Source organism: Phacochoerus africanus, chromosome 5 (assembly GCF_016906955.1).
Source record: "Phacochoerus africanus isolate WHEZ1 chromosome 5, ROS_Pafr_v1, whole genome shotgun sequence".
Classification (NCBI taxonomy): domain Eukaryota; kingdom Metazoa; phylum Chordata; class Mammalia; order Artiodactyla; family Suidae; genus Phacochoerus; species Phacochoerus africanus.
This window is the reverse complement of record NC_062548.1, coordinates 12,661,466-12,678,638: the sequence shown is the minus strand read 5'-3', so window position 1 is coordinate 12,678,638 and position 17,173 is coordinate 12,661,466. Positions and strand designations below refer to the sequence as shown.

At 55.3% G+C, this 17,173-nt stretch overlaps 1 protein-coding gene across 4 annotated transcripts in view; it reads right to left on the bottom strand.

Moving 5' to 3' along the window:
• Window positions 1-17,173, bottom strand: part of GTF2IRD1 (GTF2I repeat domain containing 1) — a 116,498-nt gene that overhangs the window by 29,694 nt on the left and 69,631 nt on the right. For 3 of the 4 annotated variants that reach the window (XM_047779898.1, XM_047779894.1, XM_047779896.1), the window contains exons 18-22: window positions 12,152-12,201; window positions 11,868-11,924; window positions 10,316-10,399; window positions 4,746-4,929; window positions 4,178-4,206 (exon numbers count right to left, since the gene is read on the bottom strand). In XM_047779898.1, the coding sequence (XP_047635854.1) occupies window positions 4,178-4,206; window positions 4,746-4,929; window positions 10,316-10,399; window positions 11,868-11,924; window positions 12,152-12,201 (404 nt within the window). The remainder of the gene's footprint in view (window positions 1-4,177; window positions 4,207-4,745; window positions 4,930-10,315; window positions 10,400-11,867; window positions 11,925-12,151; window positions 12,202-17,173) is intronic. The other variant, XM_047779897.1, reaches the window with a different exon arrangement.

The window sequence follows — 17,173 nt, the reverse complement described above, 5'->3', positions numbered from 1 at the left end:
GTTGGGACGACACCAGAGGCCCTCTGGGGTCACCTCTTTTGACCCAGAATAAAACCAGCACAGGAAGGGCCATACCCTCGCCCCACTTTGGGCTGGCCCACTGTTCCAGGCTGAGTTGCGAAAGCCCCAGATTTAATGACCAATTTAGCTTCAAAGCATACTTTCCTTCTTTAGAATTCCCCTTCTTGGCATGGTTCTCTTAGGAAAGGCTTCTAGGGGAGCCTTCGATAAATGACCTAGAAAATCTCAGAGCGATTCTTAACAGGGCCCCCCCCCACCCCCCCAAGCCTCCTGTTCCGAGCGCCCTCCTCCCCCCTTGCTGCCTTCGCCTCTCCATCACCTCCTGCCACCCTCCCGCCGGCCCAGCCTTCCCCAGGCACGGGGCTGCTCCCGAGCAAGCCCGCTGCAGTGTGGCAGTGGCTGCAAGGGTGGGCCACCCAGAGGTTCTAGGCCCTGGGGGAGCCTCGATGGATAAAACCAGGAGCATCTCTCTAACCACCCGAGCGGACAGTTGAATGTCTTGTGGGTGCCAGTTGGGCACGTGACATTCCAGACGTGAAGGGCTCCCCCTACTTCCAACTTCTGGGTGCTAGCAATCCTTCCAGAACTTGGACTCAAGCCTGGGGCAAACAGGGAACCTAAATGGACTGAGATTCAATTTCTGCCACTTTTTAATGGGGCTTCAAGTAGAATCTAGCCTGATTTTGGAAGAATAAAAAATACTTTAGGAGTTCTCTTGTAGTGTGGTTTACTGGCAATTGGTGTAGCAGCTTGGGTCGCTGCTGTGCTGTGGCGTGGGTTTGATCCCTGGCCCAGGAACTTCCATATGCTATGGGTGCAGCCGGAAAAAAAAAAAGTTTACATGTCCCGCATTTCTGAGTTTGTAGACAAAAGTCCACCTTCCCCCTCTTTTTTTCTTTTGTCTTTTTAGGGCTGCACCTGTCGCATATGGAAGTTCCCAGGCCAGGGGTCGAATCGAAGCTGCAACTGCCAGCCTACACCACAGCCATGGCCAATGTGGGATCCGAGCCACATCAGCAACCTACAACCACAGCTCATGGCAACGCCAGATCCTCAACCCACTGAGGCCAGGGATTGAACCCACATCCTCATGGATACTAGTCGGGTTCTTAACCCGCTGAGCTGTAACGGTAACTCCCATCCCCTATTTTTCAAAGAGGAAAGAAAAAGGAGTAAGTCTCCAAGTTGTCACTGTGCCCAGGAGAAGGCCTGCTGCTTTGCTCTGGCACACCACACCCTCCTTGCCGCTCTAGCTCCAGCCATCGGTGCCCCAGCCATGTGCGCCAGACAGCCCCTCTGTGCCCTGTGTCAGCATCACACCCCATTCTGCTCACCTCCATGGCCCAGCTTAAGGTCACCTCCTCCAGGAAGCCTTCCAGGACCCCAGGAATAACAATAACAACTGCCATGCCCATTGGCTGAGCCCTTCCTGTCCCGTCTGGTCCAGGGCAGAGGCCTTTACAAACATCTCTCTCAAGCATCAGCAGGGGGAAGCCATCCTCCACTTGCCACCACTGCCCATCATTCATTCACTCACATCACTTGGGGAGGCAGCTAAGGCCACCTCCATCTCCCCGAGGAGGAAGTGGAGGCTTGGAGATGCAGATACTGAGCCCAGAGTCACATGGTTAGTAAGAGGGCTCAGGGGTTTTAACCTGGGTCTGAGCACCAGCCTGTGTGTCCCCATGGCCCCCACACCGCCTCGGCCACTCTCCCAAAGCTGATGATCTGTGGCCCCTCCACGGGCCCGGGGCACCTGTCTCCCCATACAGCCCACCTTCCTCCAGGCTATGGCACCTGCTAACACCCCGCCTTCCTGATCTGACCTCCTGCTCCAATTCACCTTGAACCCCAGGATTTAATGACTAATTCAGCTGGCCCATATGTCGGGTTTGGCGACAGTGTGATAGACGGTTTGGGAACGGCTCTTTCTAGGGCAGGAGCAGCACCCAGCGATCTCTGGGGAACCCTCAGAGGCCCCTGTGAAACTGGACACCTTCCCAGCCCAGCGTGACAAGCGGCCTGAGTAAGCAAAGAGCTGGCCAGGCAGCCCGTCTGTCCCGGCCCCTCCAGGCTGACACTCAGGCCCGGGTGCCAATGCCTGGGAAGGTGCTGGCTGTTCCATCCTGAGGGCTGGCGCCAGGGCTGTGTTCCCATCTCCTCTTCCAGGCAGCCTGCCATCCTCTCCCACACCACATTTCCAAGGGCTCTCTCTGCACACACAGGAGCCAAAGGCAGGGCTGCAGGGTGGGCAGACAGGCAGAGAAATGGGGGGCAGGCGGGTCTGAGAATCCCAGGGCTGAGATTCAAGAAACTGCTCAAGCGGGAAGAGGAGCTGCCGAGCCCCCTGGCTGGAGGGTGAGCTGTGTCAGGGGAAGAAGTCGCCCCGAGAAGGGGGTGAAGGCTGCGGGCCACCTCTCCGACCCCAGGGTTTCTCCCCAAAGCCTGACGCTTGGCTACTCGGTGGCTGCTCTGCGTTACATGCCACCCGCCTGCAGCCAGTGGGCCCCCTGCCGGAGCCAACACCTCCTTCGCTACAGGCAAGGCACTGAAGTTCTCTCGCCCTCCGTTTCTTTGTAAAAAGAGGACAGTAAAAGGTGACAGGGCAAAGCACTGACCCCAGCACACATCAGGTGTCATAAATGTCTTTTTCTTGCTTGCTTTTGCAAACCCATTTAAAGAAGCATGCATGTCCTGCTCCCCATGGCATCTGGGCCTGCACTTCCCCGCCGGCTTCCTGGGGAAGCACTCACTTCCCCCTCCGTCATCAGCCCCGGCCCCCATGGCCCCCACCTGCTCCAGACCACAGGCCTTGAGGCCGGCCAGGCCACCTGCTGGTCACATCACTGAAACGTGAGCTCAGTTTCCTCCTGTTAAGTCAGGCTCTCGTGCCTCCATCACAGGTCAGACGAGTAAAGGAGAAGCCGCCCCAGTTCACTGCTGTAACCATGGTACTGCCTGGCCCTGTGAGGAACGGCCTCCAGAAACACGTGTGGAATGAACCCACGTGAAGCTGTCACCACAGGGGCGACACTTGGGGCTCTCTTGGCAAGGTTTCCTCGGGGCCACCACTGCAGCACGCTGCTGCTGTTACCTCCACCATCACCACCTTACAAACATCATTGGATCGCGTTTGCACCTCTGAGAGTTCTAGAAACACACCTCTAGACCCTGCTGCCTACCCAGCTGACCGCCTGTCTCTCCTTCCCTCTCCTCCGGGCTCTGCAAGTCCCGCTGGCCTGAGGCCCAATCACAGCCTCCTTCCCCACGCCCCCCTCCCTCCCCACATCGCCCCACCCCCCTCCCTGGCGTCCCTGTAGCCGGCTGGCAGCTGCCACATCACTACAGGCTCAGGTGGGCCCTGGCCCCCTCCAGTCTGCCCCTTCTAAAGGAGCCCGCCGAGCCAGGCCTGGGCACAGGGAGTGAAAAGCTCTACACAGCGGGGTCAGCGGGCACAGAGGAGGGGGAGGAGAGATGTGGCCGTGACTGGGACTGTGACACTGGGTTCCTGTACTGTGGGCCTTCTGCTCCCAGCACAGCCTCCCCAAGGGCATGGGGCTGGCAGAGGTTCCTGATGGGGGAGGGGCAAGGCAGCAGCCCCCCCCCACCAAGGGCCCCTGTCTCTCCGCACGCGGGCTCTGGGGTCAGTGGATGTCCCCCTCCCCACTCGCCACAGGGACAGCCTCTGCTGATCAGGGTGTGGGAGGGCCAGGACACAGCCCAGGGGGAGGAAGTGGGGTATGGATGCCTTGGAAGGGGGTCAGGAGAGGCATTTTACAAAGTGGGTTGGATTCTTGGTGCACCTTATCGCCAGGCTGGCAAGTTCCCACGCAGACACCCCTCCTGAGGTTAGAAACCCGCTTGCCATCAACCTCCTCGGCTCACCGAGGCCCCTTCATCAGGGAAAGTGTGGGGTACAGACCCAGCCAGGCCCCTCCCTCCTGAATCCCAGCTGGGTGAAGTTTAAAAGTCGCCTGTGCCACCCTGCCAACCCGTTCTCTGTTGTGGGAACGGGGAACAGAAGGGCAGCGGCCTGGCTCCTGTTTCAGGGCATGGAATCTGTGCCCCCTGGTAAACTCTGTGCCAGTCTCTGGCCCCCAGCACCGTGGCCGGGCCCCCCACACCAAGCGGCCCCCCTCTAGCCAGTGCCTCTTACCAGGCTTTGGGATGAGTCCTTGAAAAGGCCTGGAAGAGAAACAGAGATGAGTGTGTCGGGGGAGGGCCTGGGAGCTTGTTAGGAATGCGGGGCCCACCCCAGACCTGTGGAGTCAGAATCTGCCTTTTACCAGGCTGGTGACACGTGCATGGGACCCTGGGGCAATGCAGGGGGTCCCTGTGCCCAAGAGCAAGGTCTCCCGCCAGCTCCACCCTGCTGGCTCGGAGAACTGGGGCACATCATCTGTCTCGGTGTCCTCAGTTCTGAGAGGGCCAAACGCCGCTCCCAGGGGGCTACGGGTGCAGCAAGCAGGAGCTGCGGCAGCCAGAAGGGGCCCCCGAGGGCTGCGCATGTTATGCTGGCCAGAGGGCTAGGGGCAGCTGGTCTCAGCTCTGTGAGGCCCCCTGCACCCTGGCGGGCCTTCAGCCTCCCTTCCTCCAACCCCAGGGGACCCAGGGGGGTGCTGGGAGAGCCGCCTAGTCCAGTAGGGAGCACAGGACCACCCTGGGGCAAGACCAAGGGTCGGTGGTGCCAGCCCCTCCCGTGCTGGCCTCCGTCCCCTGACTACCTGGTGACAGTGAACTTGATCTTGTCAGCCACTGCGAGGATCCTCTCCAGGTTCTGGGAGCCAAAGGTGCAGGGCTTCCGGAACGGGATTCCGGGGGGCAGCCCCTCAATGATCACCGAGCCCGGGTTACTCTTGATCCGCTTGTAGGGGACCTGGACCGGATACTTGATGCCCAAGGCTTCCCCTGTGGACGAGAGGGACAGAGGAAGTGTCATCTGGAGCCAGGGCGTGTCTCAGGCTGTGCACACGAGGGCTGCCATGTGGCACTGCAGAGAGGTGCGATCAGCGGGGGACCAGGAGGCAGGGGGTGTGTTGTGCAGAGGGCCGTGGGGACCAGGAGTGTGGGTCTGTACCCAGGCCGGGTTGAGAAGGGGCCAGGGCACATGTGGCTTATGGCTGCTGGGGAAAGACAGGGGCTACTGTGTGTCAGTCTCATGGCCTAAGAATCTGAAAGCCATCTCCAGGATGGTACCTCATGGGCACAGCTGGCCCTACAATGCCTGCCCCTCCACCTCCATCTCCCCCTGGTTCAGGACCAGCCTGGCATCTGGGAGCAAGGGAGCCAGCCAGGGTGCGGCTCAGACCGCAGGGCCCTCTTTCCGTATCCAGGGCCTGGCCTCATTCCTGTCACCAACCCTTTGCACAGGGCTGTGACACGTCCGCCCCAGTAACTATATTTTGTCTCAGCAGGGGGCACTCCCGAGCCCACTGCTGATCCATGCCTGGAGGCCTGCTGCCTGCTGCTGTGAGTGCCCACGGCTAATTGAGGTGGGGAGCACCATGGGAGCCCCCTCCTGGACCAAGGGCCAGACACCCTGAGGCGCTTGGAAGCATCATCTTCCAGTGGTGCAGGACATGCCTTTATGAAGATGTGCTGCAGACATCTCCGCACTAGGAGGAATCTCGCACTAGGAGAGAGCTGAGCTTTTTCTGGGCAATAAACTAATGTTTATCTCATGGACACTGGCAATAGTATAGAAGGCCTCATTTCCCTTTTCACTCTGGCTCCTAGGAAACGCCAAGCCTGGTGCACACCCTGCTTCTCACAAGTACAGAATTTCTGAGTCTTTCTGCCAGTGCTTCAGCTTGTTTGTTTGGTTTTACTGACTGATTGATTGCTTTTTAGGGTCACACCTGAGGCATATGGAAGTTTCCAGGTTAGGAGTCGAATTGGAACTGTAGCTGCCGGCCTACACCACAGCCACAGCAATGCAGAATCTGCATCACATCTGCAACCTACACCACAGCTCACAGCAATGCTGGATCCTTAACCCACTGAGTGAGGCCAGGGATCAAACCCACATCCTCATGGATTCTAGTCAGGTTCACAACCTGCTGAGTCACAATGAGAGCTCCTGTTTCGTTTTATTTAATGGAAATATAATTCATGTACCATAAAATTTACCCTTTTATCTTTTTTTTTTTTTTAAATGGCCACACCTGCAGCATGTGGAAGTTCCCAGACTGGGGACTGAACCTGTGCCTCTGCAGTGACCCAAGCCACTGTAGTCGGATTCAAAACCCACAGCAGGAACTCCAAAATCTACCATCTTAAAGCATACAATCCAATAGTTTTGAGTGTCCCTACGGGGTTGTGAATCCATCACACGGACTCCAGAACCTTTTCTTTTTCTTTCTTTTTTGTCTTTTTAGGGCCGCACTGGCGGCATATGGAGGTTCCCAGGCTAGGGGTCGAATCGGAGCTGTAGCCACCGGCCTCTACCAGAGCCACAGCAACGCCAGATCCGAGCCACATCTTCAGCCTACACCACAGCTCACGGCAACGCCGGATCCTTAACCCACTGAGCAAGGCCAGGGATTGAACCCACAACCTCATGGTTCCTAGTTGGATTTGCACCATGACGGAACTCCCAGAACATTTTCTTTCTTTTTTGGCCGAACCTGCAGCATGCGGAAGTTCCCTAGGCCAGGGATCGAACCCGTGCCACAGCTGTGACAAAGTTAGATCCTTAACCTGCTGTGCTGCAAGAGAACTCCCAGAACATTTTCATCACTCTAAACAGAAACCCCAGGAGTTCCTGTTGTGGCACAATGGGATTGGCAATGTCTTGGGAGACCTGGGGCTCAGGTTCAATCCCCGGCCTGGCCCAGTGGATCCAGCGCCCGTGCAGTTGCGGTGTAGGTGGCAACTACGGCTTGGATCTGATCCCTGGCCCGGAAGCTCCATATGCCACGGGGCAGCCAAAAAAGGGGAAAAAAAAAGAAAGGCCACACCAACTAGCAGTCGCGCCTCAGTCCTTCCCCTCCACGCCCTGGCAACGACACTAATCCACTTTCTGTTTCTGGGGATTTCCAGCCTGTTTTAAATTCTTTCCCCTGACTCTGCTGCTGCTTTGCAGTTCACAGCCGGCTGCGGAGAGATCCTTTTTGAAATGGAAAAAAAAAAAAAAAAAAAAAAAAATCAGACAGAAATGAACCTAAACCCATAATCCAGGAATGGGGGCACTGCCATCTTTACTTTCTCACTTCTCGCCTCTAAAAGGGCTCTTGTTACAATGACTGATGCCGCCATGTTGCCAAACATGGATATCTGCCCTCTTTTGGCAAAAATCCAACACAGGCGACCACTCCCCACTCCCTGACGCCACCTTCTGGTGTCCATGATGCCTCGCTTCCCCGGTTTCCCGTTCCTGGACCCTCCTCCCCTTCCTGGACTTGACCTCCAAACACAGGGCTCCTTGGCCTTCTGCGTGGGTCCTCTTTGCACTCCCAGGGGTATCTCCTCTACTCCCATGCTCTAATTTCTGCACCAAATCCAGACCCCCCCCCAAAACAACAGCTCTGTCTCTCTACTCACCCCCTAAAAACTCAACACATCCAAATGGAACCCATCATTTCCCCTCTCCAAACTCCCTGCCACAGTGAGGGCACTGCCCCTTTGCCCTGGCTGGCAGTTTGGTGTCCAGTTGTCTCTGGCAGGTCCTGTGCTCCCCCCCGCCTCCCCCTTGTCATGGTGACAGGTTCAGGTAACCCAGGCCTAAGTCAATGAGCATGTGACATTTCTCTGCCATGGGGATTGGGTAAAGAAGGACATATGACTCAATGAGGACTGATGAGAAGAAACAGGGGGAGGGCTCAGGGAATTCCAGGAAAGAAACTATTTAGCTCCCTTGAAAATGCCCACGGAAAAGTCAGCTAGCTCTCTCCCTTCCTTCTGGAGGGTGTGGATGGGATATCTGGACCTGCTATGGCCATTCTGTTAGCAGGCAGGAAGCCAACCTAAAAAAATGCTGACACCATGGAAGACATCAAGGACATCCCTGAGCTGCTGGATCTAGCTGATCCTGAAGGCCACCCTACTGCTCAATTTCCTGAGCTATGGCCAATGGCACTGCCCAAAGACAGCTGCACCAGTCGTTTTCCCATCTCACAGGTCCTCTTACAGCATAACACTCACTGACACCCCCCCATAAACGATGCGGTCGATGCCCCCTTCTCTTGTACTTGGGTGGGATTTTGTATCTGCTTTAACCAGTAGACAACCTCCGAGGCTGGGTCAGACACGGCGACACAGCTTCTACCTGGGCTCCTTGAAGACACTCGGGAGCCCTGACCAGCAAGGAGGAAATCTACCTACCCTGGAGTTGCTACACTGGAAAGCCCACGTGGGAGAGTCACACAGAAATCCAGAAAGATGCCCGAGGGGCCCACTGCGCCAAGCACCAGCTGTTTCCCCAGCCCTGGTGTCCCATGTGTGAGTGAGGGTGCTGTTCCGGTGAGCCCAGCCGCCTTGTGCCTGAAACCTCTGCATGACAGACCCAGCGCCAGAGCTGCCCAGCTCAGCTGGTCCCAAATTTCTGATTTGCTGACACCGTCAGAGATAATACATGGCCATGGTTATTTCAGGCAACTACCTTTTGGGGTGATCTGTTCTGCAGTCAAAGTACCTGAACCAAGAGGCAATTAACCCCCTTAATGGTGGAAGCCAGTTTGAGTTTATTTTTTTTACTTGAGGCCAAAAAGCATCCTAACTGATAAAGCTTGTTTCTCTCAAGCCAAGATGCAACCGGATGCCTCCACTCCCTCCGCTGCCCCTGCCCATTTGGCACCAGCGATTCTCCCTCTGAGGCACATCTTGACTTCATCGTCTAGTTTCCTGCAGCTTCCTGGCCAGGGCCTGCCTGAGCCATCCTCACTCTCGCCTCAACTACTGTTCCAGCCTCTGAGCTGGTCCCCTGGCTGCTCACAGGCACTCACTCTGCTCACCACTTTTTTTTTTTTTTTTTTGGCCGTGCCTGTGGCATGCAGAAGTTCCTTGGCCAGGGATAGAACCCTTGCCACAGCAGCAACCCAAGACACTGCAGTGACAATGCTGGATCCTTAACCCACTGAGCCACTGGGGAACTCCTGGAAGACAACTTTAAAAGGGCAAAGCAGAGTTCCTGTTGTGGCACAGCGGAAACAAATCCGACTAGGAACCACGGGGTTGTAGGTTTGATCCCTGGCCTTCATTCGGTGGGTTAAGGATCTGGCGTTGCCGCGAGCTGTGATGTAGGTGGAAGATGCGGCTTGGATCTGGTGTTGCTGTGGGGCTGTGGTGCAGGCCGGCGGCTACAGCTCTGATTCGACCTCTAGCCTGGGAACCTACATATGCCGCAGTTGCTGCCCTAAAAAAGACAAAAGACAAAAAAAATACATATATATATATAAATATAAACAAATAAAATAATAAAAGAAAAGGGCAAAGCTACTTCCTTTACTTCAATCCCCCCAACAAAACACAAACTCGCTGTCATGGTTCCCTCCAAGGCCCTGGACAGCTGCTCTGTCTCGAGCCAGCTCCGTAGGGCCGTCTTCTCCCCAGGGCCTCCCTCATGCTTTTGCTTTTGCCTCCTTCCTAGGACAAGCCTCAGGGCCTTTGCACATGCCATTTCCTCAGCCCTTCCTTCACACTCTGACTGATTAACTCCTTACCCATCATTCGGTTTTTCTTCAAAGAACCCTCCCCTGGCCCCCAATCTAAGGAAAGCTATTTTGTCTTGAACAGCCTGCTCTTTCCTGCATAATCGTGGAACAACGCCTCACTGTTACTGGACTCTGGGTAGAGGTGTTCGAGGCGGATGTCCCATCGCTGGTCCACAGGGCCTGTGAAAGCGGGGACTGTGTGTTTTCTTCACTGCTGTCTCCCCAGGGCCTGGCACATAGTAAGTGCTCAAGAAATATTTCAGTGGAGTTCCCGTCGTGGCTCAGTGGTAACGAACCCGACTAGTATGCATGAGGACTCAGGTTCGATCCCTGCCCTTGCTCAGTGGGTTAAGGATCCGATGTTGTCGTGAGCTGTGGTGTAGGTCGCAGATGCGACTTGGATCCTGTGTTGCTATGGCTCTGCAGCTGCAGTTCTGATTTAACCCCTAGCCTAGGAACATCCACATGCTTTAGGTGCAGCCCTAAAAAGACCACAAAAAGGAAAAAAAAAAGAAAGAAATATTTGTTAGCAAGGATGTGGTCTTTTCAAAGGGGACCACAGCCCGAACCGGGCCGTTCCTGCTTTTCTCCCCGCCCCGCCAGCTTCCCTCCCGCCTGGGCGCCCCGGTCTCTCCCAGCCTCACCGTATTTCTTATTGAACAGATCCTGGACTTGCTCCCGCAGCGTGTTGGCGATGTCGATCCGGGAGAGTCTGGCGTCGTAATTTTCTGCAAGGCGAAGAACAATTACGGATTTGGGCTGTTCAATGAAGAGGCACTCAGTGACTTCCAAGGAATGTGATTTTCTAATTAGGGGCAACTCCTCCTCGGGCAATTATCTGCTCCTTGGAGTGGGCCCCTCGGAGTCCTCCAGCTCTAACGTCTTGATGGAGATGGGGTTTTTTTTCTGGAAGGACGCACACTGTTGCGACAACAGTGATGAGTCGGAAATTAATTGTTGACATTTGAAAAACCACACCAAACCAACCTGGAGGTGAGAGGCTCCGTGAAGGGGAGCGGCTTCCTGGCCCCTGGCGGGTGGGGCAGTGGGGAGGGGGGAGCCGGCCTGGCAGCTCCCCACGGTCACTCACTCACCCAGAGGGGATGTGTTAAGGAGCCGGCGTGTCAGCACCTGCCACAAGGCGCCTGACCTTGGGGAGATGAGAGCCTGGCACTGCCTTGTGGGAAGAGAGCGATGAGTAGGGGGAGGGAGGGGGTGGATCTCTGGGTAGCTGGACCCCAGTCTCCTAAGAGGGCTGGGGGTGCAGAGCCGTGGGGTGAGGTGGGAACACAACCTCCCCCCCCATCATAGAACGTTCCAGCTGCCCGGGAAGGAGCGAGAGGCTAGGCAGTAAGCAGGTGCCCCTCTGGGATCTGGGTCCTATCTCCCTGGATGCCGCCACCCCCAGGCGCTGGCCTTTCCTGTCACTGGTCTGGCAGTAATGACCCAGGGCCACCTGGGGAACACCTGCCCTTGGCGAAGCACAGCCACAGCCCCGCGCTGCCCTGGGACTGCTGTTCTCAGCCACCGCAGCCCCCCCAATGCTCCACTTGATGCTTTTTTTTTTTTTTTTTTGCTCTTTAGGGCCCTCCCCGTGGCATATGGAGGTTCCCAGGCTAGGAGTCGAATCAGAGCTGCAGGTGCCAGTCTACACCACAGCTCACGGCAACGCCAGATCCTTGACCTGCTGAGCGAGGCCAGGGACTGAACCCACAACCTCACGGATCCCAGTTAGGTTCATTACTGCTGCGCCACAACGGGAACTCCCTGCTTCTGGTTCCTGCCTCATTCCTCTACGCAAGCTCTCCCCCATCTTCCAGGCCCCCCTCCACACTCACTTCCTCCCCCCCACCTTCTTAGCCCTCCTCTCCTCGGATTTCAAAGCGCTATGAAGAGCCTGGCTGACCACCTCATTCGATGAGGGCAGGTCAGCTGCCACCCCAGATGGCCAGCAGGCTGGCTCCTGTGCCCTGTACTCTGTCCTCCCCAGCCCCCCAGCCCCCCCATCAGGAGCCTCTCACTCACAGCTGACCAACTACAGACCTGCCCGACTGCCCGCCTCATCCGCCTGCTTTGCTCAGACCCCCAGGGCCCTGAGGTTGGCAGCCAGCCCCTCCCACCCCCAGCCTGGCCCTCCAAGCCAGGTCGGGGTCATGGCACTGGGACAGCGGACCCCATCCTGAGCTTCAACCTTACCTTGAAAGCCCTGCCTCTTCAGGCTCTCGTCCACAAGAGGGTCCCCGGAATCCCTCTCTGGGGGCGGGGGGAGGGGGAGAGAAGCCAGGGTGAGCAGGCAGCTCCTGGGACCCAGGACAGAGGTGGTGTCTGGTGTGGGTGGGCAAACCCGGTGGGGAGGGTGGTGGGGGATGCCAGAGGACACAGGATCAGGTTGGAGGAAGCAGGAGGAGGCGTGGTGGCAGAAGCCTGGGGCCCCTCCCCCGCCCAGCCAGCACCTCCGCCCATGACCCCAAGCAGGGTACCTTGGGTGTCTGTGAGGGGCTCTTTGACTCCTTCCGTGAGCAGCTCAGGCCTGCAAAACACAAGTGGGGCTATCACTGAGGTCCCTCCAGGCCTCCCGGTATGGCTCAGCTCTCCCCTCCCTGGGCCGCAGTCTGCACATCTGTACAATGGGTGCTCCTGGCTCTGGACAGTCCAGGTCTAGGGTCCCCGTCCCCCAGGCAGCTGTCCTGCCAGACCCACGTGCTGGGTTCTGAAGATCTAGCAGTGAGCCAGACCAGCCTAGTCCTGGTGGTTCCAGGATGCTGTTTAACTGCCACCGGCCAGGGTCAGAGCGTGTGGTCTGGGGGGCTTCCCACGGAGCTGGTTTGAAGTGCAGAAGCGGTCAGGGCTGATGATGTGGCAAGATCGTGGAGGGGTAGGCGAGGTCTGAGGTTTCTGGCTGACACTATTTCACTCCGGAGTTAGGGGCCTTGGGGACCAGGCCCGGCTCTGCACTGATGTCTGTTACCGCCACATACAGCAGAGGCCGTCCCGGACATTAGGTGACCCGCCCGGTGGCCCCGAGGCAGGTAGTGTTTCCATCATCCCATTTGCAGGATGAGGAGACTGAGGCCTCAGGAAGTAAGGGGCCCGAGACCACAGAGTGAGAGGGGCAGAGTTCAAACTAGGGCCCTCCTCCTTGCCAGCCTGCAGCCTGCAGCCTCTCCCCATCTCCCAGGCCTGCTTTCTCATTTGAAGTAGAAAAAGAACACTGCCCTGGCTTAAGCAGAGGGAGGGGGTCTTACAAATCCAAGTCTGAGGAGGCAGCAGGACCAGAGCTGGGGGCCCTGCTCCGTGCCCGTGGGGAAATCCGTACATTTTCTGGGCTTCGGTTTCCCCATGAGGAGAAGGCAGAGAGGAAGCGATGGGGGTCGGGGGTGTCTAGACAGACGCAGACCCAGGCCTTGTCCAGCTCTCGAGACTGTGATCCAGGGCAGGGCTATGCCTCCTCCCTGACCCTATGAGCCCACCTCTGGCTTGGGCACAGACGCCTGCTGCCAGGACAGAGTGTAAATGCTCATCCACTGGCTGCCTGAAGCAGGGGGCGGCATCCTGAGTCTGGCCTTTGGCCTCACTCCCAGGCAGGGTCTCCTCTGGGCCACTGCCCCCCCTGTGACGGAGAGCTCATCACCTCTCCAGGCAGCCCACCCACAGACCCCTCCTCACACCGAGCCCGGGTCTGGCTCCCTGCCCTTCGGGAGATTGGAAGGGGTGGTTCTGCTACCTGCCACCCTGCACCACACCCAGCCAGCCCGACTTCCTCAGTGCCCTCAACCTGCCATAGAGCCCAGATCCCCTACCACCCAGACAGGCCTGCTCTAGCCGGACAAGGCTGCCCTGAACACTGGGCATTTACAATCAGTGCTGCATAATAAAGCCTGGCTGGTCTTCGAGCCACCTGCTATCAGGCAGACCTCCTGACCTCTAGGGAGGTGGGGGGCTGGAGACTGAGTTCAACCCCTGGGCCAGGAATCCAAGCAAGCCCAGCAATGAATCCCAGTTCAACTGAGGTCGGTGGCGCTGTCTGCATTGTAAACACACGCCTGTGCTAGAGGGCGACGGGCTCTGATTTCATAGGAGGAAGGATGGAAGCTCTGTGTCTGGTTCCTCCCAGACCTTTCTGCCTCTTCATTTGGCTGGTCCCAGATTTGTATCCTTTACACAAAACTGTCTTTGTAATACAATGCTTTCCTGGGTTCTCGAAGTCGTGCTAGCTAATTACTGAACCCAGGGAGGGGGTTTTGGGAACGCCCGAATCTGCAGCCAGTTGCTCAGGAGCGGCAGTGGCCCAGGGACCTCGGAACTTGGAGCTGGTATTGGAAGTGGGGGTGGCCTTGCTGGGGATGGTGGCCTGCATCTGAGGGGTCTGCGAACTCGGAGTGGTCAGCACCAGAACTGCGCTGCAGCGCTTCCGTCAGACAGGACCCTCTGCCTCTCCTTCCCTGGACCCCCGTTTCCCATCCATGTAAATCCAGCCTTGGTTTTAAATTTCCCAAGCATTGTCACTGTAGTTCCTTTCTTAGGGTTGCACCTGAGGCATACGTTCCCAGGCTAGGGGTCAAAGAGGCGCTACCAGCCTACACCACAGCCCCAGCCATGCCAGGTCCGAGCCACATCTGTAACCTATGCCGCAGCTCACTGCAATGCTGGATGCTTAATCCACTCCACTGAGCAAGGCCAGGGATCGAAGCTGCATCCTCATGGATACTAGTCGGGTTCTTAACCCACTGAGCCACAACAGGAATGCTTGTTTTTTTTTTTTGAATATAGCTGATCTACCATATTGTGTCAGTTTCAGTGTATAGCCAAGTGTATATATATTCTTTTTTCAATTTTTTTCCATCAGTTTATTATAAAATACTGGATCCAGTTTCCCGGGCTATACTGTGAATCCTTGTTTATGCACTTGGTATAGGGTGGTGTGCATCATCTCACACTCCCGATCCATCCCTCCCCCGCTTCCCCTTCAGTAACCATAAGTTTGTTTCTATGTCTGTGCAGCTGTTTCTGTTTTGTAAATAAGTTCATTTGCATCATTTTTTTTTTTAGATTCCACATATAAGTGAGATCCTATAATATCTGACTTTCTCTGTCTAACTTCAACCTCACTTAGTATGACAACCAAAGATTTTTTTTTTTTTTGTTTGTCTGGACTGCACGCATGGCATGCGGAAGTTCCTGGGCCAGGGATCGAACGCACACCAGAGCAGCGACCTAAGCCACTGCAGTGACAATGCCAGATCCTTAACCCGTTGTGCCACAGCAGAACTCCAACCAAGGAGTTTCTTAATTTTTTTTTTTTTTTTGTCCTTTTGCCATTTCTTGGGCCGCTCCCTTGGCATATGGAGGCTCCCAGGCTCGGGGTCGAATTGGAGCTGTAGCTGCCGGCCTACGCCACAGCCCCAGAGCAATGCCAGATCCAAGCCGCATCTTCCACCTACATCACAGCTCACGGCAATGCCGGATCCTTAACCCACTGAGCAAAGCCAGGGATCAAACCCACAACCTCATAGTTCCTAGTCGGATTCATTAACCACTGAGCCACGACGGGAACTCCGAGGGTTTTTTAATTTTGGAGAATTCGATGAAAGCACAGGATCCTCTCTCCAAAAGAATGCACAAAGAAAATGAAAATTCTGGGTACATGTTTGTTTGAGAATCTGGGTTAAGACTGTTTTGTTTTGTTTTTTGTTTTTTAAACATTAACTTTATTTTTTAATATTTTTTAATATTTATTTATTTATTTTTGTTTGTTTTGTTTGTTTGTTTTGTTTTTTGTTTTCTTAGCTATATCTTGGGCCGATCCCGTGGCATATGGAGGTTCCCAGGCTAGGGGTCGAATCGGAGCTGTAGCCGCCGGCCTTCGCCAGAGCCACAGCAACGTGGGATCCGAGCCGCGTCTGCAACCTACATCACAGCTCACGGCAACGACGGATGGTTAACCCACTGAGCAAGGGCAGGGACCGAACCCGCAACCTCATGGTTCCTAGTCGGATTCGTTAACCACTGCACCACGACGGGAACTCCTATTTTTTAATATTTTTTAAGGCCACACCTGAGGCATATGGAGGTTCCCAGGCTCGGGGTTGAATGGAGCTATAGCTGCCGGCCTATACCACAGCCACAGCAATGCCAGATCCTTAACCCATTGAGTGAGGCCAGGGATTGAACCTGCGTCCTCATGGATACTAGTCAGATTAGTTTCCACTGAGCCACGACGGGAACTCCAAGCCTGTTTTTTGATCAAAGGTTTAGGAAGTATGATTTGATTTTGTGCTGGCTCTAATCAACTGGCAGTGGTTCTCTGGAGTATTATTTGGAGGGACTTGGGAGTCAAGTTTAAGTGCAAAGCAAGCAATCGGTGATATTGCCTCCAAGCGATGGCTTCTTACATGTATTTTATGGGCTGAACTGTGTCCTCTCCAAATTTCTTCTCTTTTTTTTTCTTCTTTCTTTTTTGCTTTTTAGGGCCGCACCTGAGGCATATGGAGGTTTCCAGCTAGGGGTCGAAACAGCTATAGGTGCCGGTCTATATCACAGCCCCAGCAACTCCGGATCCGAGCCTTGTCTGCGACCTACACCACAGCTCATGACCCCTGACCCACTGAGCGAGGCCAGGGATTGAACCCACATTCTCATACATACTAATTGGATTTGTTTCCACTGTACCACCATGGGAACTCCTTTCCAGATTTCTTATGTTGAAGCCCTAACCTCTGGAACATGACAGCATTTGACGATAAGGTCTTTAAAGAGACAATTAAGTTAAAATGAGGATATCGGGGTGGCCCTAATCCAATTTGCCTAGTGTCCCCCCAAGGAGAGGAGATGAGGTCATGCAGACAGCGGTCCCAGGGGTGTGTGCACGCCAGGAAAGACCCCGGGGAGACCGAGCAGGCAGGTCGTCAGCTGCCAGCCAGGGGGAGGAACCTCAGGGGAAACAAACCCTGCCGACACCATGATCTTGAACGTCCAGCCTCCAGAACCGCAAGGAAAGGGTTCTATTGTTGAAGCCTCCAGTCTGTAGGACGTTGCTACGGCAGCCCTGGCAAACTAATACACAGACACATACAAACACACATACACGCATAACACACACACAAACACACTTGCGATTTACTGAGATGTCATTCACATGCCCCAAAATTCACCCTCCCCCTTTTTGTGGCTGCACCTGTGGCATGGGGACGTTCCTGGGCCACAGAAAGGACCCATGCCACAGCACTGACAACACTGAGCCTTCACCCGTTGCACCACAAGGGAACTCTGAAATGCATTCCTTTAAGGGGTACCTATTGATGGTTTTCAGTAGAGCCACAAAGCTGTTTATGCAGCAACAGTTAATTCCAGAATGCTGACATCACCCCAAAAATGTATCCTTCTTTAAGATTTACGAAAACTGACAACTTTTCACTAGTATTCCCAAGAGTACTTTTGGTTACTTTTAATTTTTACTTTTTAAATTTTATTTTATTTTTTGGTCTTTTTAGGGCTGCACTTGC